Source organism: Colius striatus, chromosome 13 (genome assembly GCF_028858725.1).
Source record: "Colius striatus isolate bColStr4 chromosome 13, bColStr4.1.hap1, whole genome shotgun sequence".
Lineage (NCBI taxonomy): Eukaryota > Metazoa > Chordata > Aves > Coliiformes > Coliidae > Colius > Colius striatus.
This window is the reverse complement of record NC_084771.1, coordinates 21,070,028-21,095,103: the sequence shown is the minus strand read 5'-3', so window position 1 is coordinate 21,095,103 and position 25,076 is coordinate 21,070,028. Positions and strand designations below refer to the sequence as shown.

Genomic DNA, 25,076 nt, shown 5'->3' with positions numbered 1-25,076 from the left:
GCACTCTTGGTTCAACCCTATCTTGCTTTTTAAGTTCATACCAGCACAGTACTAGTAACTACTTACTTTCATGACTTAAACAGAAAGCAGAGGCGTTATTGGAAGCACAAGAACTGCAGCATACCTGTGGAACAGTCAGAACCCGTCCACTGCGGTTCACAGCTGCAGAGCCCCGTATCCAGGAGGAACGTGCCATGGCCCGAGCATTGCTCCTGGCACACGGGCAGCGACGTCTCGCAGTTCACACCTCCCCAGCCCGTGGAGCAGTGACATTCCCCTTGGACACACACACCGTGGCCAGAGCACATCGGATCCAAGCAGTCCTCTGGAAAGCAGGGAACATACAACTTAGAACAGAAAATGTGCATCTTTACAGTGGTTTCCTAGCAAAATACAACATCAAGAATTCAAATTAATTTGGTGATTTCTATGCAAATAGTCAAACTGAAATGACAGGGGCAAACATGAGGGAAAAAACAGCCTATGTTAACACCTGTGCAAAAGTATAAGCCCAGAATCTGAAAGAAAGGCATGCACATAGCCTGTTAGAGATGATATGATTCTGTTTATCAACTATATTGTCTTATTTTTAAAACGCAGATTCCAAAGGCAGATTTATTGGCCCAAGTCTGTGAAGGTTTGTGCTTCAGTAGCAGGACTGGGAAAGAATTGGAGCAATTAATAATTACTTCTACAATTGCTCATTGCATATCCATTTGGGTATTTGTGTGCTGTGGGTTTTTTTTTTTTTTACATTTGGGAAAAAAAAGATTCATTCTTTCATCTTCCTGTGGAAAGCTCTCTCTACAGCTGAAAAGCTGATCAAAAAAATAGCCATCCACTAACCCTGAGTAGTAAATTTCAGGCTGAATGCTAGATGTAAAAAAAAACCCCTCATACCCTAAAAAGTATGTGCTGGACAACTGCAGATAATGAACAGATTCATAAAAGTCATAAGGTACTGATGAACAATTTGCAAACAGACAAAGAGCTGAAATTGTTCTCAATTTGGATTACACTGTTCCTAGTGAAAAATTCAGGAGTTCTGTAGAAGAATTTAAATCAGCTGGTTAGTCCTTTATAATCAGTATATTCCTTCATAGAGCCCCAGCCTTTCTTTAACAAGACGGATTTTAAGCAGAACACAGCCTGCCTTCTCTGGAGGCTTCAGGAAGACTGTAGAGCTGAGGAGGATTTGTGGGGTCCAAGCATGGGAAACAATTAGCCAAAAGCCTATTAATGTTAGATCATGCTTCAGGCTAATGTTAAAGAGGCACTTCGAAAGTTCTTGTATGTATTTTTCAAGTATCAGCACAAGTACTGTTTTAATAATTAAACTGCAAATGTAGCAAATAGCATTTTGTGCTACACAAACGAAGAGATGCTCTCTGCTTCAGTAGGGGAAGACTAAATACTTCAGACCTAGAGATTAACAGCCTTTAGTTTACAGGACCTTTTGACCCAAGAGTAAAGAAGTGATAGTTTATCTTTTGAGCTGCTATGCCACCAATTCAAGATCTTACTTCAAGATTTATCTTGTACCTTTTTCAGCCTTCCAGGCTTGTGCACAGCACAATGTAATTCTGAAACAAGGGAATCTTGCTAAGCATAGGACAAAAATACATGGCAACTTTCTCTCATCCTGAGACAGCTCTTTATTTTGCTGACCTTTTAAAATTAATTGAGTGACTCTATAGACAGTTTAAGAAGTATCATTCACTTCAGTAAGGATAATCTGACAAGACAAAGTCAAAGGACTCCCATAGCAATGAATACCTGTAGCTACCAGTGCTCCCTGGATCGTACATCTGTTACTATGCTTGCTATGTCAACACTACTGTTCTATCATATTTAAATACAATCATATAATCTTGAATTCCTAACAAAACTGCTTCCACCACTGCACAAGTTACACTGTACAACACAGTAAAACTGAACAGTCATGTCATGCACACAGTTACACCAAAAACCCACTGAGCTCAGTTGCACAAATTTGTTTCATCCACCCTAATTTCTACTTAACTTCATCTCTTAAAAGAATTGAAACACATAATTTAAAAATCCAATGCTTTCACACTCTTTGTTTCAATAGCTGAGTACCACGATTACTTTTTCCAACCATTTTGCAGGACCATATGGCAAGAAACAAAACAATTGAAAATAGCAGCCAGCCTCTCACCAGCTACAGGCTTGTTTGGCATCCCGGCCTCAGTGAGTAAATCTGTGTATTACTTGCTTTTTCCCATCTGGATTTTCTTGGTTTTGTCCGTTTCTGAAACTACTAAGAACTGAGTAAGCCAGAAGTGCTCTCTTGATCCTTCCTTTATAAAACGTACCAGGTATGTCAAATCTGTCAAATCCGTCCTGGACATTTTTCTGACTAGAGAACTCAGGCCCCATAAAGAGCCTCCTCTGTGTGCTACCTAAAAGAATTACCTAAAATCTATATAGCAGGAGGCACAAAGTACGCTGTCAGTAGCTCCAGGCGAAGGAGCCTAGTGAAAAATCATCAAATCAGAGCAAGCATGAAGGAGAGTTCTACTTTTTGAGGCCATGCACAAGGGAAGAAAGTCAAAGCTGATGAGCTATCTCAGAAATGCTAAGAGGCAAACAACTGCTTCTTTCCATAGATTAGGGTAGAGATCAGTATTACAAACAGTAAAAGTACAATTACTTGTTCTCACATTCTTCCACTTTCTATTGGCCAAGAAAGGATGCCAGTTTAGCATCCTGAGTGCAGGCTCACAGTAAAAATGACAAATGACAACAGAATTACACAATGTACTCTGGTAAACTGAAACTCTTTGCTGCCCTTTCAGCTTTATGCTCTTTGCAGAAAAGTCTAAGAAGTAACAGAACGGAGAAAGGGAAAAGCTAATAATGTCTTATTACTTTGGAGAACCAACTACCACATAATATTTTGTTTAAATAATCTGACTGCCTCACCCTTAGTTTTTGTCCAAGTGACAAAAAAATGTGCACAGGCTCTCTGACAGCATGTGCTAAAGGACTGAGGTTACTGACAGCAAGGTCTGGGGATATCAGCCACCCTTTCTGAAAAAGGTATGTGGAGACTGAGAAAAGTGGAGACAAATGAGTCAAGATGGCCTTAGAACTTTCACACACACACAAAATGAGTCTGTGCTTGCTGGGATATTTTCTAGGAATCTTTTGGCTGAGAGAGAATATGCTGCTTGCTGAAAGGCAAAACCTTCCACCCAGTTGTCTTCTTGTTACTGAGATTCAATAGAGGGAGCAGAACAGAAATAATCTGAGAACTAGAGTCCTCCTGGACTGAAAAAGAAGCTGAGTATTTCAGGAGTGCCATGCTGCAATTATTAGTCTTATTAGATAATGTTAAAAAAAACCCATCTTTTAGAATAAAAATATGAATCTTGGAAATTTTATGATCAGCTTCCACTGAATGTCACTGAGACCTGAATGCCTTTAAACTTTGATAATTTCCTATCTTAACATTACTTTCTATGAGGCTTTTAAGCAAAACAGTGCTGCTTCATAGTAAGTTTCTCACATTTACATGAGTTCTTTACCTTAAAACATGTTTGGAGATTAAAGACAAAAATCAACCACCCTAATTATAGAAACATAAATGGCACAAACCTTCCTCACAGATCTCTCCTTTGTATCCAGGGACACAGATGCAGATGCCCATGATACAAGTACCATGGCCAAAGCAGGTTGGATCAATACACTGCTCTTCTGGAACGTCACACTCTGGTCCTTTCCACCCATTCCGACACACACAGTGACCTTTCTCATATTCCCCATTTCCGCTGCACAGCACTGGACAGGAATCTGGAAAAGGCAGATTTATCACTCTGTAGTAGTGCTTTTCCACTCTATCCCCTTGATTCTCTGTTTGAGATGAGGGTTGTGACAGACTGAAATCTTTGAACTAGGGAGTGCAGCAATAATAGATTGTCTTTGTCTCCTCAGTGTGCTTTAGTAGGATACCTTAATTTTTACTTGAAATGGGATATCTTAGAAGATAAAATAATTCCCTCCCCTTATTGGTCTCTGCAGAAAATTTGCAGTGATGTCTGCTTATGATATTCAGTAAGGCTGATATTTCTTCCCTGTGTACCGAAGCAAGATACTGCCCTTTTCTTTCTTCTAAGCAGACTTGACACTACTGAAGCTTTAGCCATTGCTGATCTGCACATAAACCAGCAATGTGGAAGCTTAGTTGTACAATGAAGCATCAATTTCTGAGCCAATCAAGCTATAAAAAATAATGTTAATTCTAAATTTGAGGAAACATTGGAAAAACATGAGAACTTCCAGTAGATGATGGATAATACTGACAGAAATATTGAAACCAGAAATAAGCTCACTTACTGTCTTTTCAGCACTTTTTTGTTTGTTTTGTTCAATGTCAAAAAACAGTCTCTAAACTGCTTTAGGTTTCTTTCCTACACCTTATTCAAGTTAAGATCACAGAAGCATTTGACTTACTTATGCAATCTTCTCCACAGTGAAACTGTTTGTCATATTAAATACCAGAAAACAGTATGCTACGGTAACATTAAAAAAGTGAATATTATAATCACCAAGCAGATGCAAAGAGGGATGGAGGAATCTAACTCTGAAAGTCAGGGAGAGAGAGGAGCTGGCTGCATCTTAGCTCAAGTATGATATAAAGAAACTTTGAATGTGTGTGTTTGTACTGTATCTGCCATTCAGCTGGAAAAAAGAATTTTCTCTCCTTTAATCAGTACAAATCTTTGCAAGTCCAGTAGTCCCCCATGATCTCATTGAGATCCCTGTCATGCACCATGAATCAGTTAACATCAAATTACCTTTCGCACAATCAGGGCCAAGGAATCCTGGGAAACAGTGGCAGTGCCCAGAAATACATTCTCCATTCCCATTGCAATTTGTAGAGCAGTCATCCAGGATTTCTGTTGATTCAGAGTTTTGCACAAAAAAATAAAATAAAACCGACCCATAAATTAGTTGGACTGAAATGAATGGCATCTTCACCTCACTCTGCAGGACACGTAGCAACATACAAATAGGTGCAGAAGCAGTTTAAAGGCCCATTTTTATTCATGGGGAGCATAAAACAAAATTCTTGTTCAAGTAGCTTACAAATATTAGATTTTGTCTTGACAGCTTTGAGATAACAAGTGCATCCTTTATAGTACACCAAAAAGCTTTTAAAGTAAGTGTTCATGTAAAATTTACCACCATTAAAAGCACTGCAAGAACCAGAGCATTTGCTGAAAAATGTCCATCTTAAACACTTTCTTTTATTGCTGAAGTAATTTGTTTGAAACCTGTTTATAGAGTAAATTGCCTTCTATGGTGTTCATTTGAACAATGTGAATTGAATTCCTTGGAAGGGGGTGGGGGTTTAACTTTTACACCATCAGATGAAAAGAGAAAAAAAGAAAAAACGTCTTTTGTAGAGTGATGAAACTCAATGCAATAAAGGGCTAAAAAAAACAGATTTGAAGAAACTCCCCTCACCTTCAGTTCTGATCTTAAACTTGCCCATGTTTTATCACATAGCTTTGGACAGTAAACCACTTAACCTCACACGTCTGGGGACAGGCTCTTATCTGTATATGGATCAGCTGGTTTTAATTTACACATGCATTTCCTACAGGAATTCAGGGGATTCACTGATTTATATGGCTTTTATGTAAAGAATATGGAGCAAATCCAAAGCTAAGATGTTCCCACGCAGAGCAGGTCACTGTCAGGCCAGCATGAGGGCTGAGGGTGTTTACAGTCTGTGCAGGTGATGTGCAGGACAGGACAGGGGTTGCAGAACAGTGGGAACCAAGTGTTTGATGGGCAGATGCACTTATAGATGTGGAGAAGTACCTCGGGCTATCAGAAGATGGGAAATATGACTCCTTGCTCTCAAAATAATAACTTGAGGAAAAAAAGAAATCAGATCACTTTGAAGAGTATCTATAGCAAGTGATATGGGAGGAAAAACTTTTCTCAAGAAAGGGCATACCATTGAAATATTTAATCTAATCAAATTTGATATCTTTAAACTGAAATGTAACTTGTCAAAAGATGGATTCTAAGCACATCCTACAACTAATGTGAATAATGGAAGTGAGTTTATTTTGATCTTATTTATGGCCACTTGGATAGACAAGGATTGGTTCCTCCTGAAAACTCCTACTGTTATTTCAAAACATTCCTTTCAGAACATCAGTTTATACCTAAGAACAGGCATTTGATATGTATCTATCCATCAGATATCCTTAACCTCAACAGATGTCTGTTTCAAAGCAAAAAACCAGTTTGTTTCTGGAAGTTATATTTTTTTCCAGACACGCTGCTTGTTATTAATTCTTACATATTACTGTTCATTATCAACTCCTCTCTTGCTCTACATTGATTTGAAATGAAGAATTAACAGTTTGAGCACTTACTTCCCCTTGACACAATGTCCAGTTTGGGCTGGTCTTTATTCAGTCTATGAGGTGTGCCTGATTTTTGCATGCAAATTACCCTCCCTCAAGGGAAAGTCTGATTAGAGCTTTGACTAAGATGTCAGCAAAATTAGTTTTGTAAATAACTAATACTGAGCATCTTGGAAGAGGATGTAAACAGATGCTCGTGGGGAGGGCAAGACTGCTTCACACAGTCAACAAGTTACAACCAGCAGAGAGGTATCAGAGCTCTTGTTCTATTCTGAATGTTTCTGTGGTCCTGATTGATTCCTTTGTTGGCAGAGTTGGCAAATATGACTGCAGTCTAGTCTAGGGTAAGAACTACAGCTTGAGGATTTATTTGTTTTTGTGGAATTCACCGAAAGAAGCACTCAAGAATCATTATGCAAAGTATCAGAAGATAACAACAAAGGTTATGAAAACACAATAGCTAACTCTATTTTCATATGCATCAGTAGTAGATTCTTGCATCATGTATCCTCTTTTTCACCCAAATATCTTCTTACAGCCATTTCTGAGATTAAGTACAAGGATTCCTGCCTGCACTGTGGCTTTCATTGCTCCCTGCTACAAGACCCAGTCTGTTCTGCTTATTGGCCAGAGAAGGGATGGACAATTTCTTTTTCACCAAATGTAACAAGAGCCAAACTGCAGCATTCAATTTCATGTTTTTTTGAGAAGGTATACTTAATGAAATTTTGGTTAAACCCTCCTGTAAAACCACTGCTGTCTTACAGCAGAAATAAACAAGGGGGCAAATATTTGTATTCTCATCTGGAGTTTGTCCAGGTTTGATGCTCTTCATGGAGTATCTGGAAAAGGTGTTTCATAAACTGCTTGAATATTATCTTCTCTTGATACACTGAATAGTGGCATTTTGTCTTGCTTGTAAAATATTTGCTTTTCTCAACAGTGCAAAGTTGAACTTTTACACCAAAACCAGGCATTACAATTCTATCTTAATTTCTAAATTGTTTTCCTACAAGTCCTTCAAAATCTTGGTATTTGAATCATACAATCCTGATACCATCCTTCCCTGCAAGGTATTTACCATCAAATAAAAATAGAATCCAATTGTTCTAAAGAGCAGATGGCATGTCCTTTACTAGTAAAGACATCTTGCTAAACATATGGTAGAACAGGTTAACTAAAGGGCATAGTGGTTAAAGTCTTGCAGCAAACCAAGACTGTCATAAATATAACACTTTCCCTAAATTCTGAAGCAAATCAATGTGTGAGCACTGCTCACGACATCTAGAGTTACAAACATTTGCCCACCTATGTGTATTAAAAAGGCAGCAGGGATTTGATATGCCATCAGGATATATTTGTCTTCTGTGTTGCAAACAAAATGGTGCATGTGAATAACTGTATAAAACAACAACAATTGTAATGAAATCCACAAAAGCTGCTTTTTAGATTTTCTGACTGAAATACTGGAAGCAAGAACTTAAAGGTTCCCATGAAAACAGAGAGGGCAGAGAGAATTCCTTTTACTTTGAGCAAGATAACACCAGAAATTACTGAAGCATTTAAGCTATCGTATAAAAATGTAAACACACAGGAAAATGTCACAATTAATTTGGTAACATCCATCTTCAATGCATAAATGTTGCTATTTGTCTAATATTGGCATAAACATGAAGTTGCTCCACTGAGGTTAATTAAACTATGCTGAAATAAAACATGTTTAAGAGAATACTTAAGAGAAGCTGAGATCAAGGTCAATCATTTCTTTTCGAACACAGCTTCCCAATGTAATAATCAGAACAACAATTTTATTGTAATTGTTCTTACCAATTGCTGTAGTCAGTACAAACACTTGCTCCACTTTCTTTCCGTCATTGTAGAATGCCATATGCCAAGCTCCTTGATCCATATACTCGATGAAACCCGTCTCTTGCAGTGAAGTTAAGATCAGATTCCTGGGAGCTTGCTGAGCCTCCTCTGAGTTTTTTGGTTCCTGTTTAATTAACTGCTTTCCATCCATCAGTTTTACAAAATCAAACTGAAATAATAGTGAGCAAAAATTAACCACCTAGCACATTTCTATGAATCTGCTCTGCATATCTCAAACAAACAGGAAGAAACAGTTGAAATCTTCAGAGGAATTATTTGACTAAGTATTCACCAATGTGGACAGCAGTTCATAACAGTCTATTTAGTTTCAGTTCCTCTATGAAAACCGTTATGGTAGGTCAGAAAATTGGCATCCAAACTCACTGTTTGCTGTGACAGTGTAGATTCAGACTTGCTGCACCAAATACGGCAGATTTACTTCAAAAATTACATCTCTTCAATGGGAATAATTCCAAAATTCCCAAGCTCTATTGCCTGCATTATTCAGTGATTCATCTCAAGTGCCAAGAACAGATTAAAGAACCTATTGTTCTATAACAGATTTTTAAATGTTTGTCCCTTAACATCAACATTGCACATCAAAACTTAAATATACTTTTCATTTCTATTTGATTTTATGAATGCAAACAATATCTATTTTTAACATGGAAATTGTTAATCTCTAACTAAGTTGATGCTGACAACTTTAACACCAGTTAAGCTCCAAGAATCAGAGACGCAGACCTTTCTATGAAATGTATGTATTTCAAGAAGTGTATGTATTTCTTTAGGTTTTTCTGATTTTCAGTACAGTTCAACTTCAGCTCAACTGAAGACACAGCTTCAGTTAAAGCAGATGCCAGTTTAAAGTGTTTATTTCTAAAAACTCAAACTCTGCTAAATAATTGTTGAGGTTACACTAAGTAATCTCTCGAGGTTCCTTCTAAACATTCTATCCAAGATTCCATATGTAAGTTTATAGAACTCTATGGAATGTGATCCTGCCAGAAGAAAGCATATTATCCATAGAAGTGACAGCTTCATATGCCAAATTCATTGAGCCTAAAAAGGTCGAATGTGACCAGCAATATTGCATATTCTTACTGCTCAGCTAGGCTTTATTCCTGCAAAATCCCCAGAATTAAAAATGCAAAAAATATTCTTAACATTAGAAAGTAGAACCATTTGTTTTTCTATTTACTTTATACCGTGGAAACCGTTTGTTTTGGTGTAGTCATGAAAAGATTAAAGTGTTTTCAAATGATCTGGTTCTTCATCCCACTGTCCTCACAAAGAAGATACAATAGCAGCACCCTGTAGATCTGTCCAGCCTCCCAGACAGTCACATCAATGCCATCACAACTGCTGATCCTTCTGGTATGACATGGTCCCTTCCTCTGAGAGAGCATGGTTCGAGGGTATAGCTCAGCAAAAGAAAGGGATAAACAGATTGCTTCTTGTGGTCATAGCCAGTCCCTTCCTCCCTCTCTGCTTTCAGAGTGTTTTGTGAACACTCCCATTCACTGTCGTTGGAAAACTGAAGCATGATAGAATTAGTATTATTTCTAATTACCTGAGTGTGAGTAGGTGGAATGTTTCTTCTGCCATAAATTCCCAGCAGAGAATCCTTCGCCAATGAAACGTTAAATTTGAGGTACAGGGGGTGATGGATTGTGATCTGAAAGCGCCAGAATAAACCCGGGGGGATGGTCTGCATAACTTGCGTTCCAATCTCAACTTCTCCCGTGTCGATGGCCCGGCCCTTCTGAAACACTAATTTCCCAGAAACAAACAAGTCAGTTGAATACTCATGGTGTGTGAACATAAAAGATCATGAAGTACAAAGGTGCCTTAGATATATCGGAATATCCTGAAAACCACCTCTGAAAAGAGGGCATTTCACTGAAACCACCGCATTTCTTATTCAACTAGTTGTAAAATACAAATAAACTTGTATGCAATATTGATGACAATAGTCAGAGCATTTTTGCCCTGGACACCTTGGAACACTTTACTGAATATAAAAAGGTAGAAGTACTGCTGTGTAAACCATGGTCTTAACCTATCAGCTATGCAAACAAAACCCATTCAGCTGAGAACACACAGAGAGAAGGCAGTGGGAGATCTTACTCTGGCACGTATTTCAGACTGCTGCTGAAGAGGCATTGAATAAGCTACACAAATGGACACCAGTGAGGACAGAAAATCCATCAAACCTGGTAGGTTGAAGCCCACAGCCAAAGCCTAGATTTCTATTAATCACCGTTCCTAATGATTTTACTGTGGTAGCAATAATCTAGTTCTGGAGAAATAAAGAACATCTGTTTTGGCTTGGTCTTTCTGCATGAAAGCGTTAACAGGGGCATGAGGACAGGGACAGGCAATCCAAAGAGAAAACTGGCATAATTTCCTGATGCCTAACAATAAATTTGCAGACATCTACAGTACGTAACTTCACACACGGGTACGAGAGAGCTGAAACAGAAAGGGAAATGGAATGCATAAAGAAGACATTGCCAAATCAAATTGGAGCTGGCTTGCTTTGCTGGCCTATTGTCATCATCTTTGTGTATTTTAATATCTGTCTGTGATCAGCACTGGGACATGCTGAAAATCACAGAGCCAGTCCTGCTAACAGCTGACCTAATTCCATTCTAAGTTCTACAAATCTCTAACTTGCATTTCTATACTTTCTCTCAAGTAGGAAAGGAAAAGCAAGACAATATGCTACATCAGAGGGAGAGCCAAGAGATGGAATACAGCTATATCCATTGATGTTTGATTTCAGTCCAGTAAAACTGTGAAGGATAAAGAGGAGCAATCAAAGTGACAGGAGCCTCATAATTTACAATAATGCATATAAATATCTAATGCAATGTAATGCACGTGGAATTTTATAAATTGCCATTGCAAATGGAAACAGCAGTAGCAAAGTCAGGGCCAGCTTTTTCCTGTATGTATTAATAACAAAGATCCTCAGTGGGATCTTATATAGGCTTTAACTAGTGTAGGAAGTACTTAGCATTCTTAATGAATAGAGATTTAATTTACAAGGCAGGAACAATTCTCAGGGTACTGGATCTTCCAGCTTTATGGCTGCTTTGTGTCACCAAACCTACAGCAAAAATCAGGAGCTGACTTTTAACACCTTATCAATATAAAAGCATCTAATTTTAGAGCACAGAACTTGTAATCTAACACTCTAAATTACACCTGTTATTTAGTTCATGAGTTAAAATATTTCCAAATTGCCACTTCACCAGTGTTCAAGGTGAGACTACTTCTGTCCAAATAGCTTCATGAAAAAAAAGTTGAATGCTGAGTTTGAAAAAGGAATTAAACTTCCTATTTGGGCAACAAAAGTGCATTCTTTTCCACATCAACCCATACAAGATCCTGCTTAGCCGATGTAAATTTAAAAACTTTTTCCCCTATTTCCAGCACTCCAGAGATATTAAATCTTAATGATTCCTTGCAAGCAATTACCTTGGGCTAAGTAAAACACTAAGGAACTTTTTGGTGATATTGACACATTGTAATTAATGTGAGTCAATTACAAGATCGTGGAGTACTAAGTAAAAAGTCAAGGATACAGTAGTATTTTTGAAGTTAATGGCATTATTGGTCGGTGTTCAAGGTCCTCTAAAATACAGTAACTGCTTCTTAGTTTGTGGAAATGAGAAGGTCTTTTTTTTGTTGAAAATAAAAAGCATTATGTCTTCAGTCAGGGAGTATTTTCACTAGTTGATGTTATCAAGTTATGCTGAATACCACATTAGTGTTGAACATATCTCTGAGTTTTTCCACATTTGTCTGAAAATACCTTTGTTTTAGTAATAGTTTCATGCCATCTTTAAAAAAACAGATGCACTTAGATTTTACTTTTATCTTATTGCACAGAAGGGCATGCTGCCTTTCACAACTGTAACATGGAAATACACACAAGTAGGCAGTCGCAGCTTCTCTGCCTTTCAAACACAATTTCTTCAGACAATCACACAGCATGAAAAAGGTTACTCCAAGAGCCACGCCTGAAGTGCATGTTTTCATATTCACTGAGCCACTGTGCATTCTTTATAGAACGAGAATTTAGCTTTATTTCCATGCTTAATTGAACTAAGCAGGTGTTTGGCTGTACAAAAAAAGGCACCTGAAGATTCCCAGACTCTCCTCATATACTTCCTTGCTCTTTCTTGCAAAAGTTCAAAATAAGCCTTTAAAATTCAAGTGCTGCAATGTGAGTCCACTCTTGTTTCAAAACCTTTTTCTCATAACAGTGTTTCTCTTATGACAAACTATCATTAAATTATCTCTATTCAATTCCTTGTACAGCTCCCAATCTTGTCAATTGATATTAATGCTTCCCTGTTCTTTCTAAGCACACTTTCTTTGTGAGTCTAAACCAGGAGATAGATTCCTAATCACAGGTTTCTCTTGGCTTCAAGAAAGTAAAACTCCAAACAGCATGGTGCCAATTATCTTCACAAGCAAGTACACATGTGCTGATTATTACTGATCCTGGAACAATCAATCTCCTTGTACTCCCCTGGTAAATATCAGCATCAATAGGATGTCTGAGATTTTAATCACATTACTACATATTAAAATGTTAACTCATAGCCGCGGGTCAGTGTGTTATAAAGTGACTTCTTAAAGAAATCTGACTTGCTGGTTTGTAAACTTGATTTTCATTAAAAGATTATTGAAAATACATGCTTTCAAAGTCCAGAAAAAGCATTCTATGCTGCTGTATTGGGCAGAGAAAATGGGAAGTCACAATACCTAACAGTAGTTATTTATGGCTGTGAAATCACATCAGAGGCTTCACGTTTACAGGCAAATTATTAACTTTTTGTGGTATCCTGTTGTAGTGAAAAAGAGTTCCCTGTTTCCAAATCTTCTTTCCTAGCACATCTACATTGAGAATTTGTTACAAGCACTGGGAAAAACTAGCCACAGCCAGAGTACACATGCATTAATGCCTGGTACTAAATCCACATGATTTTTCTTGTGTTTTCCCAAGAGTATACTCCTTGTTAGCCTACACTCTGCATTACAGGTTACCCCCAAAAAGTGAAAGGGGACAAGTGGGACAAAAGTCAAGTTATATTCATGACTGACCTCTGAAACTGCTGAAGTGGCCCTGCTGTAACAGGTGAAATTGTGTAGCTACATAGGAAATTGAGACTGCCTGGACCACAGCAGGTGGTTTGGTTTTTAACCTACCACACCGAGTCTCTGTTGACTCACACATTCTTAGCTCTCTTTTCAATCACCTAATTTTTAAGATATTTTGTGGATTTGATGTTTTTCCTGCACATGCTTTGGAAAAGCTTTTATTAAATCTGTAATACATTGATGAAATGATTTAATGCAGTTGAGAAGAACTATTGGAGATATTTCCCATGGTGCACCAGGAGAAAACCACACAAGTATATAAAACATTTACTGCAATTCACAACCAATCCATTCTAAGGGATGAAATAACGGATAACAACATCATTGTCTACTTATACATATATTTCTATTGCTGATTTATCTAATATAATCTCTATCCAGTTGTGACAAATTGGTCTGTGAGACTATTGATGTGAGATGTAATCTTCCTTCTGAAGGGACTGGTAGAAACAACAATGTCCTACCTTGTCTCATATTTAGAGTCATGGACCTTACCTGGCATACACAATATTGGATCTCTGCTCTGCCCTAAGATTTCAAACCTCTGGAAATCTCCCATCATTGCAGAATGCTCAGCTGAATTTCAGCTTACTCCTAACAGCTAGAAAGGTTAGGGTTCGTATTCTACTCCCATTCCCTTTTCTCTGATCTAAATTTGATTTATCCACTTATTTCTAAGTATCAGAAATGGGAGGGCCATCTTCTTCTTACAGACAAAAAGCATCACCGCAGTCGTCAAGGGGAAGAGCTTGCAACTAATACCAGAGTAGGTGATTAACAAGATTAAATTAAAGGATTTGAGAGAACGAATTGCACACCTCAGATGCAGCCTTGCTCTCTGTTTCACGCTCCTGGCTGCATGGTTCATTCCTTTCCTATACCAACCCTGACACTTCACAGCCCCTTCGAAAAAGCTGGCTCAGTCCCTTACATGGGAGAAGACCATTTGCAGCTTTTAACAAAGCCATCTTCTGCTTGCCACAGTGAACTGATGGGTTTAGGTCATGCAGGAGATAATCCCTGCAGTGGGCATGGGGAGGCAAGGCACTGCTTGGAGACCATCCCCTGGCAGCAGGGAGCTGCCAGACTGGCTCAGGCATTTTGTGAAACCTCAGTGGATTCCTATGAGCTGATTCACTCTGACTGGTTAAGCCAGGATGTGACAGGAGACTGTATTTTAGCTTATGCCTTCAAGAACTGGATTCCTTTAAAAGCATTAAGATTTCTACCCTTCTGCATATTCTGACCTCTCAGTACAAAGGGTTTCACTTTGCCTAAAGTGGACTTGGTCTGTAAGACAGGCACAGCATCAAGTCCTCTGCACAAATGGGAACAAGGTGAACACAGTCTCACTTTTCCTGTCTAAAGACAGAAGCCAAATGCTGTAACCTCTCTTCTCTCATAAAAGAAGGACAATTATTTTGTTGTTGAACATCACTTTCCTAATGGCTTGGGTCGGTTGCTAATTACAGTGATAGTTCTGCTAGAGAGCACTATTTGATTATGGTATTTTCATGGTCATTTTAAAGTTATACTACAGAAAATAGAACCTGAACTTAAAATACTGAAAAACCGTAGCAAATACAGAACTGGACAGTAGCAATGTTTAAATATTCATTGTCTGTCTGTCTTCTCAATCACACCTACCTTTTTTTTCCATTTTATCAGGAACTTTTCCTCCAATTGGTGAGTAAGTAGTATCCGTGGATTCTGTTCCTTTATTTCCTTTGCTAACTCCATTTTCATATAGTTGCCCTTCAACAGGCTGTAGCTGCCAGGTTAAACCAAACAAGTGTACTGCTGCAAAAAGAGCAAGATAATTAATTGATGTCTAAGCTACAGTACCTTCAGTCAGACTAAGAAAGAATGCCATGACCCAGTTTCTGCCAAGTCAAGAATTACTTTGCTCTGTTAGTAATAAATCAGAATTTCAAGGGGTCTAATGAGCAATTTACTATTTTACCTTAAAACTTAATGTTTAATTAGTTTCCACATTTTCTTTTGGAGCTCAGCCAGGTCAGGATGATGAATTTCTACAGCAATTAATGGAAATATTTGCAATTAAAAGGATAACAGCTGAATGAATTTAATATTGTGTGACAGATCCTAATGCTACATCAATGTTGTCTCTCAGTCTTCAACTGTCAAAGAGTCCAGTGTGTTGATTACAGCATGGACACCAAGTAAAGCTTCTCACCTTTCCAATCCAGTTCTAAGCGAAACTGTGCCCACTGCATTCCCAAACCTTTTCATTTAGGTTAAATATTAGTAAAAACATGGACTCTACAGATTTACTCTAGATCTAGATCTAAAATATATGCAACACAAATTAATAGAAATATAGCTGTTATTTATGGATGTACTGGGAAATCTACTAAATTAATCCTTTCATGCAGTTATAAACTACCCTTATTACCATGTATGAGGGCTGACTACTCTACTTTGCCTGCATAGCTATTCACTTTTTCTGCTTTCCTTTCCGTGGTGTCTGATCTGAGACATCAAAGGATGGTAGGAGACAGCAACAGAGGATCTTATTTTAAGCATAATATAATAGTACTGCAGTTATTCTAGACAATTACCTAGGCCTTACTGAGGAGGGCAAATTCTTCCAAGGGAGAGGTTGCACTAGCATTGAAGTAACTCAGCAGGGAGGACTTATGACCCACTAAAATATGGATTGAAGACACCCCCCACAGAGGAGCTGAAATTGTCACATAAAGAGCAAAACCCAAGTAGCAGGCTCTTTAGCCTCATGGAGCAATTTGCACTGAGTAGGATCTGCCCACAGTGGGAACCTAAAAGGCAATATATTTGCTTTCTTGAATTGTGTAGGAACCTCAAAGCCTCTCAGAAGATTTAAGTGTGATCTAGAATGAGTCTTGCATTTAGAAAGTACATTGTTTTCTTTTGCATTTGCACATACATTGCAACAAGAAACCTAGAATCTATAATCCATTTTCTACGTGTTTGCTCACCAGCCTCACTTCCATGCTGAAAAGGGAAATTATACTGGCAAGGGCTTGCCCAAAACTACCACAGGAATGCAAAGCTGCCAGTCTGCAATCATTAATTCCAGATCTCCACACTCCTGGATCACTCAGACACAGATACATGATCCAAATGAAGTAAATGAGAGCATTTCTATTGAATTAGTGGGGTGACAATATTTGTGATATGTTTATATTTTTTATATTGGCTTCAGGAGAAGAGAGTCAAATTTACTGAATGCTCAAATCATTGCTTCACCATCAGATTTGGGCTCTGGAGACACATCACTGGCCAGTAAATTCCCACTCCCCAGAACTGATACTAGAAGCTTACTCCAGAGTTAGTGCTACGACATCAGTGACTTCCTTGGATTGCTTATTTTCTATGAACTGGAAATCATCAAGGGATGATGTTAACACTTTGACAAGGGTCTTGATGTAAGATGACACTGACCTAAGCTCTGATCTTTGAGCTTATTAATGCAAGACAGATTGTTGCTTTGTACAGAAGGTACAACACAAATCAACATGTTTTGACATCTCTGGAGCAGGCGGTTCTTGCTTCTGGCTTGAGCTTCTGGACATTATTATTATTTAAAGAGTTAATATCAACAAAAAGGAGCAAAGTGCAATGGGACTGAGAACTAATGAATGTACGTTTCATTTGTACTAATGCAAATAATCCTACCAGCACTTCAAACCGATCAACACTAGAAGCAAAACGTAACTGCATGCATCAATAAGCTTTAACTGATTACAAAAGCATGAATATAATCCAGTTGCTTTCTTACACTGTTTCCATTGTTACTATCATTCATTTCCTAAGACAGCATTTGCAGGTCCTGCAGAAAGTATGTCACAAATCAAGGACTGAATATGTAACGCTCCTTTTCCTTGCTGTGTATCTTTTCCAGATTACAAATGCTACACTTTGTCACCAGTTCAAATAGTTCACTTGCATTCCTTCAGGCTGGGGAAGCAAGCGCTGCTGTTTTTGCAGTCTGTGCCAAAGCTTGGCAAGCTAGCATAACTGTTTGTCTGTTTGACAGTCAGTTTCCTCCCTGAGAAACACCGACCACACAGTAGAGATGGTGGTCTCTGCCAGCCCTGGACTTTCTGTGGGGATGACACGGGATAGCGGTAGATCCGCTTCACTTCAAACAACGCACAAGACCGAGCATTTGAGAAACAAAGCACAGTGCTATGAAAAACAAGGTCTGCTTGAATGAAATGGAATGATTTCTATCGCTGCAGAAGCCTGGTCATCTTGCAACCTTAAAGGCAATCTGATTTTCATTACATTAGCCACAGCTCTTGAGAAATTGCCTTCAGATCTAAGCATTACTCTGGTGCTAACCGGATCATATACACCAGTAAAGCCATTAATTCCTAGAGTTACATTTTTCAGTAGTTAACTACAGGGAATAACAAATGTTTATTTAGCAGACACAGAGCCTTACCTTGTCTCTTCATTTTCTACAAGGCTTCTTTTTTACCTAGGGTATACATAATTCCTACAAAGCTTGTGTTTCCTACAACATATGTACATCATGTTTTAAATATACATATATTTCACCAAACAAGATTAAATAAAACTTTCAAATGTCTCTCTCTCAAATCTCTTTAGAAATAAGTAGGCATGTACTGAATTTCATTAGAAAGCTCAAAAGAACTTATCTTTTGAGTCATTCTCTCTTTGATTTTTCTAGTGAATTTCTGGCTTTTGCTGTTCCTCTTGTACACAAAAGGACACAGAAAATGCTGTGGAATACAACAGCAGGCCACAATGTCATTTCTCACACTGTAAATCCATTTTTAAGATTCTCAGCTGTATTTCCCACGTGTAGTGTCCAAGTATAAGATCCTACTCCACAGATTAAGTAGAAGACGCCACCATCACTCTGTCCAAATTAGGACTGGGATGGGTAAAAGGGAGGGATTTCTGATTAAGTTCTTTGCCCTTTCTTGAAAGCTCTGCCTTCCAGATCAATGTTTACACAAAAGAACCTTGACTGCAGTACTTCTGAGGGCTGTCTGCTGAGTACTAGTACCAAACCCCACCATTATGACTGAAGATACATTACTGGATGTAGCTTAAGCTCCCAGAGAACACAAAAATCAGCCTTTGAAGTTTGATGACCACACTGGTATTACAGAAGAAGCAAAAGCTACTTTGGCTGTGCCTACCTGGCATTCCAGAAAAAATATTCTGCAATCAGAGATACTACATTTTGCAGCACCTAAAGTACTTCAGCTACTAATAAAGTGTGTAAGGTCATTTGTGAACTGCTACAGTTTCAAGCAGAAACCAAGGACTATCAGGCAAGTGGAGATTACACAGCTTGTTGGCATCATCAGTATTCTTCTCAACTGGAAAATGCATACTTTAATCTGGGAGAGGCTGAGGTGAGGCACTAGGAGCATCAGCCCATGATATCCCCTGATCTGTGCCTAACCAAACGTCTCCGCTGAGAATGGAGTGCCAATATTCTCCCCTGCTGGTAGCAACCATTCTGCTTTACCTGGCATTCCTGAACTTCCAGCTTGGTTTCTCTGTTTCTTTGGCTCTTCCATCCTACTGCAAAGCTCATCTGAAAAGAGATTGTTTCTTGGCTTGCTTGTACCACAGGTATATTTCCTCCTCTATCATTACATTACTACTTTGCTCTGTTATTTATGAGTTGCATTCTGCCACAAGCAGACTTGCATGTTGTTTTCACTGAGGTGATCTAGAGGCAGGAAAACATATCTGAAGGCAAAATTTGACTCTCTTTACAGAATGTTTGGGACAGAGCTTATACAATGTATGTCACCATACCCATATTTCATTTCTATTTTACAGCCCTGTTAAATTCAAAGTTTCAGATGAAATCATAACAAGAAAGCTGACATACACTTTTTTCTTTTTTAACAACGTGCATTATGGATGTTCCTGTGGATGCTAAATTTGGAGGAACCTGTAGTCACTGCAGCTCAAGAAACTGGAAGATGCCACAGGATTATGGTGAAACTAAGCTTCTTCCTCAGTCACTCCTGCCCTGGCCAGGCTGCAGAGTGGAGCTGCTCAGAGTAACTTTAAATGACACCTCTCTGGACTACAGAAGATTCTACTTGCAGCACAGAGCCTTTCTTGACTAATTTATTATGTTTCTTAGGTAAAAAATAATTATTAAATAGTTCTCTTGCAGAAAAAAGATAAAGACCTGTATCTTTCACCCTTCCCATAATTTTTCTTCTGCTGCCTAAGGGATTTTCTTTATCCAGAGATAGGTTTTTGGTTGCTTCACATGAATGCTGTATATGAAGCTAGTTTGCCCCTGTTTGGAACCAAAGCTTGGATCTTTACCTCTGAAGTGGCCAGATTGCGTATTTTGTTCCACATTTAAGTAAAACAAACTGACACTTCCAGATAAATGAACTCAGTCCCTGCAATTTGATGGCATACTTGAGTAAATATTCACAAATATATAAGCATTTTTTTCAGATCTTGCTTTGCAAACTGGATTAACCCACCATCTGCTACAAAGCCAATGATCTAATTTAATTTATTCTTATCTACCTTCTGTGTAAGCACAGCTTGTCAACTCCTGTGCCACACATTTGGCACAATATGAATAAGAGGCTTGGCTTCCATGCAAAAGAGACTCTCAGTAGTGAGGAGATGTCAAAAAAGTCCTGTGCAATGAGTACTTACCAATCTGCAAGATGAACTTCAGAGAACAAAAATCCTATAGTGCAAAGTCTCTGCAAATTGCTGACCTCCACTAAAGGCTTTTGTTTCGCTTTCTCTGCCGTTTCCAGTTATTTTACAAAATCTCAGTGGATGATCCCCCTGAAGCCCAGACTTTAGAAGAGCTGTAATACACTGTATACCAGCAGCTGACTATTCTTTCTGCACCTGCTCTGACCAAGTGCCAGAAAATTATTTATTTTTTATAACTACTAGAAGGTTCAGCCTATAAAACTGGATTTCACAGTGGCATCAAGCCATGGGTGCATCAGTTCCTCTGTTGCAGTAAAGACGAAGCAATACCTGAGCAAAAGTAAGAGTCAGAATCAAATTTCCAAACCTTACCTACAGAAGGGGTTTTTTATAAGGGTTTAAAAGGTTTCTTTTTATAAGCTCATTTTGTAAATCAAATGCCATGGCATTCTGCTCTTAACAAATTAGAAAATTTGAGACTGTTAATATTTGATTCAGTCTTCAGAATTTATTTGAAGAAAAAAAATCCATCTTGAAGTGACAAGTGGTTTTGGACTGTATATTTCCTTTCACAAAATAAGGATATTTCCAAGTATTTGCTCTAGTCATCTTAGCTCTCATGCATTCTCCTCTTTCTCAAGCAGTCTTCTCTCTATATCTAACACATTTTTATACCTGAAATAGAAATATCCCCTCCTGTCCCACAATTCTCCTACTGGGATGGATGACAACTAGCCTGGTTTCATTTTTCATTACTGAGTCATACATTAGAATTGAGAACAAACAAAAATTAATCTTAGACAACAGCACAATGTTGTAAGGCTTTCTCCTCAGTGTACTTAAAGACTTGTGACAGTATTATATTTGTTGGTAAGACCCAGGCCCAGAGAGAGCAGACACCATGATTTCCAGCTATGAAACCCTGATGTACTTGTCTCAGTGAGGACTGCACACTTCAGAGTTGCACATCTGCATCACAGCCTCTACGTGGAACTGAAAGATCTATCAAGTGTTAACTATATCGTGATATTCTTCAGTGTAAAATCAGCATATTTTTCCCTTGAACCTTCTCTGCATAATTTCTAGCTCTCAGAGTTATGGATTTATATTTTTCCTACCATTTTATGTTGTATAAAGCTATGTGACCAATTTTATAAATCTATGTGCTAAGATACATAGGTCCTCAAAATTTGGCCTGGCCTTTGCCAATGTTGACACCATCACTCCTCTACCTTGTACACAGTGTGAGACATGACAGGTCACAATGGCAGATAGCAGAGAGGTTTTAATTTCCTCACCCTCCATATGAATATAATTTAAGACCCAATACCCATCTCCAGTGCACACTCATAAATAGTGATAATATCATGAAAGATAGGGACAACTTCATATTCATACCTGAGAATTCATTTGTATATAAAATAGTAATTTTGTAGTCAGGGATGGTTAAATCTAAGAACATGAATGCAATTTTCAGAGGCACTGAACATTTGCATCTCCTGCTGAAATCAATAGGAGTTCAGCACCTTTGATCAATAGGAACAGTGATTTGCAAGTTTAAATCAGCTTTTGATAAAATGGTAAGGTAATATGGAAGAAAAATCCTACTTACTAATGACCTAAAAATAACTGACTAGATGAGTAGCCACATCAAATGTTGCACTTCAAGAAAATGACTTCAAGAAAAGTATAGGAAAAATATTATATTTCTTATTCTACCTCTTGCATTTGCCTTGTTTATTCTTAATTTATTGGTAAAATTCCTTGTTTAATTGATGGTGGCTTCTTAGGTTTTTATTACAATGAGATATATATACAAGACAATATTTACTATACCATTCCACAATGGTAGCCTATTTCATGCTCTTCATAGCAACACAGACCAACAGATGAACCATGAGACACGGCTATTGACTGCATTGAATCAAATGGGTATGTTCCTATCTTTCATGTGATAATGTGGAATCTACATTACAGTCTTTGGACATCAGTATGCACACAGTCTGCTAGTCCTCCTCTTACCAGAAAAAAATACTATATTTAAGAAGTATGAAAGAAATCTCACTTTTTAAACCCGTCTTCCTTTTGCAAGGTACTATCCCTGTAAATATCTGAGCCTAGATTGGTGACACAGATCCAGCTCAGTCCTTTAAAACATATATCAACACAAAAACAGAGATTTATCTGTTTCTGTTTTATGACCAAAAATCAAAACCCTTTAAGGTAACTGGATTCCAATGACTTTCCTTCAAGATTAAAAAAAAAAACCCTGAACCAAACCACGAAGAAATTTGAGCATTTATTTGCATAAATCTTTAAAGTACATGCAGCTCATATGCCCTCCAGACACCGAGTGCTAAGCAGGCAGACATTGCCCATGTCACGTAGCGGTCTGAAGGGCAGATAACTGGTTTTCCTACTCGGCTTTTCACTCCGCCAGCAATTTCCCTCTGCCTTAAGTGAATGCTCTGCGCTGTCCCACAGCCCTGGACAGGCTCTCAGGAAGCACTGCTGAAGGTGCTGTAGCCCCCGATGCACTGGTGACAGGCACCCATGTCACCTGCCTGGTGGCTGCCCCAATTCCTCACTTGCCTTACTCCCTTTCTTGTGGGCAAATTCAAGCAATTGTGCCCCAGATTGTGATGAATGCATTCCAGTTCTCAACATACAGACAAGTAAGGAAGAAAAATGAAAGTACATGCACTGTTATTTGATAGAAAATAATTCTACACATTTACAGTGTGGAGGCCAAACATCCAATTTATGAAATGAGTTTTTTTCAGAGTAACTACTATGACTTTAGAACCTATTCACAGAAATTACTCCTGTTGAAGTGAAAATATGTGTTTTGGTTCCTAAACGACATATTATAACTAAAGATTTTCAATAAATCAGCTGTTACACAACCATTTACAGAGTTCTGTAATTTCCTTACTGTCCACATAAAAGGACCAAATAATAAACATGGTGATAACAGGCCAAAAGTGGAAACATGGAGAGAAAAAAAATCTGACTGGTAGTTCAAAGGAGAGAAAATACAGAAGAAGTGTGTGTTCTCAAGTAAAAGCTTCTCTGTTGAGTTTCACTGATAATAGGGAAAGACTGAAAAATGAAAGAACAAAACCATTTTGCTACTTTACCTTTTGACTGAAAAGAAATCATAGCTTAAAGCACTCTGGCACAAGTCTCACTTCATTATAAATATAAGAGTCACTTGCAAGTTTTTGATCTGGAATAAGCTTTGGGTTTTTCCAAGACTGGGAATGTTCTGACTTTAGGCTGTTTATGCTTTTTTTTCCCCGGTAAGATGTAGCTCAACAGTGGTATAAAGTATTGGAGAAAGCAGATACGTTATTAGATAAAGGGAAAAAAAAGCTTAATGTTAAATTTTGATCTACATTTATTTGTCCTGAAATTGCAGATCATTATAAGTTAATACATAAAATACAATGATTAAAATAATTTTGCCTTTACGAGGTCTCCCTTCTTCTTCCAGCAACTACTGAGCTGACCCCAGGTAAAATTTGGTTCAGAAATTAAAATGAGTTTTGTTTAGCAATTTGAGCTCAAGTCTGTAGTCATTGCCCAGACATAACTCCCTCTGACTCTAAGAAAACCTGCCTGGAGTAAGGATCGAGGGACCTGAATCATAGAGAGGAAAGAGAAAATACTTGGGGGAGTGATTCATAGTGTTAGATATAGTCTGATTTGGTTGCTCTGACACAGAGTAACTGAACTTTGAAAATAGTTTACATGCTATTATTCATACCTAAGAAAAAAGGAAATGACTAAAGTAACTGACACATAAGAACAGATCATGAACTATTTAAATATTTAACAAATCAGAGATGGGCATAATGAATCTTAATTTGTAATAAGCAAAGCAATACTACCTGAATCTGTAGGAAAGCTTTTACAACTGAAAAAATAAAAGTCTGAGCAAAAAAAGAACAAAGAGTGGCATCTTGGAAGCCTTTCTGAAATAGAGGTCCTGGTTTAGAGATTGCTATTGAGCTACAGAAAGCATAACTACAAATACTAATAATTGATAAAATACAAAGGCATCTCCATTTTATCTAAAGAAAACATATTGCATCTATATGTTACCAGGTTATGATAAACACAGACATGTCTACAGGAAATTCATACTGAGCTTTTGAATTCCTAGTGACACAGAGTGCTTGCAGCCTTCTCAGGCTGATTATTTGCTCTAGAACGTGAAAAAAATTTCAGCAGCAGACTGAGATCTAAGCAGGGATGAAACAGTCAGTGCTTCATCCAGATCAAATTGAAATGGTGTGGGTGGGTTATATATGTAGCAAACAGATGAGGCTGCAAAAATTATACAGCCAGACCTAACTGAGGGCATATGCTCACCAGCTGTTGTGTAAATCTGCAATTAATGTAGCTTACTAGATCCTCAGGTGCTTTCACAGAAACATACACCAGAAATGATAAAATCTGCTTTCCCATATGCAAAATTCCTCCCAACGAGCAACTCACTGAAAGTAACTTTGTCACTATGGGGTAAAAAACTCTCAGTCTAAGTTTCACTAGAAAGACATTTATGCAACATATAGAAAAACATTGGCCACGAGTTTGGAGGTGTCTGTGTATCTCTGTACAAGTTTCACCAAGCACAAGCCACTCTTTCAGGCAAACTCAGAGATAGTCCCATTCAACCTGTAAGACACTGGGGACACCGGCTCCTGTTCACCTGCAAACTGACAACTAAATAAACCAAGGGTGCATGTGAGGAAGCATGCCACAGGAGAAAAAAATAGTTAAATTTCTCTATGATTACAAAAGCCACAGTCACATTTTAAGGTTCTAAAGAATGACTGTTCGGTAGTATTTTCAATCCAGACTGAAAAACAATGCAATGTGTACGTCAAATGGGAAGTCACAAAGACTTGCTCGTCAGCG

General features: G+C 38.1%; 1 protein-coding gene across 2 annotated transcripts in view; it reads right to left on the bottom strand.

The window, feature by feature from the left end:
- TENM1 (teneurin transmembrane protein 1) overlaps positions 1–25,076 on the bottom strand; it is a 227,882-nt gene that overhangs the window by 116,074 nt on the left and 86,732 nt on the right. For both annotated transcript variants that reach the window (XM_062006336.1, XM_062006337.1), the window contains exons 5-10: positions 15,105–15,257; positions 9,853–10,052; positions 8,238–8,448; positions 4,821–4,922; positions 3,622–3,816; positions 125–325 (exon numbers count right to left, since the gene is read on the bottom strand). In XM_062006336.1, coding sequence (XP_061862320.1) covers positions 125–325; positions 3,622–3,816; positions 4,821–4,922; positions 8,238–8,448; positions 9,853–10,052; positions 15,105–15,257 — 1,062 coding nt within the window. The remainder of the gene's footprint in view (positions 1–124; positions 326–3,621; positions 3,817–4,820; positions 4,923–8,237; positions 8,449–9,852; positions 10,053–15,104; positions 15,258–25,076) is intronic.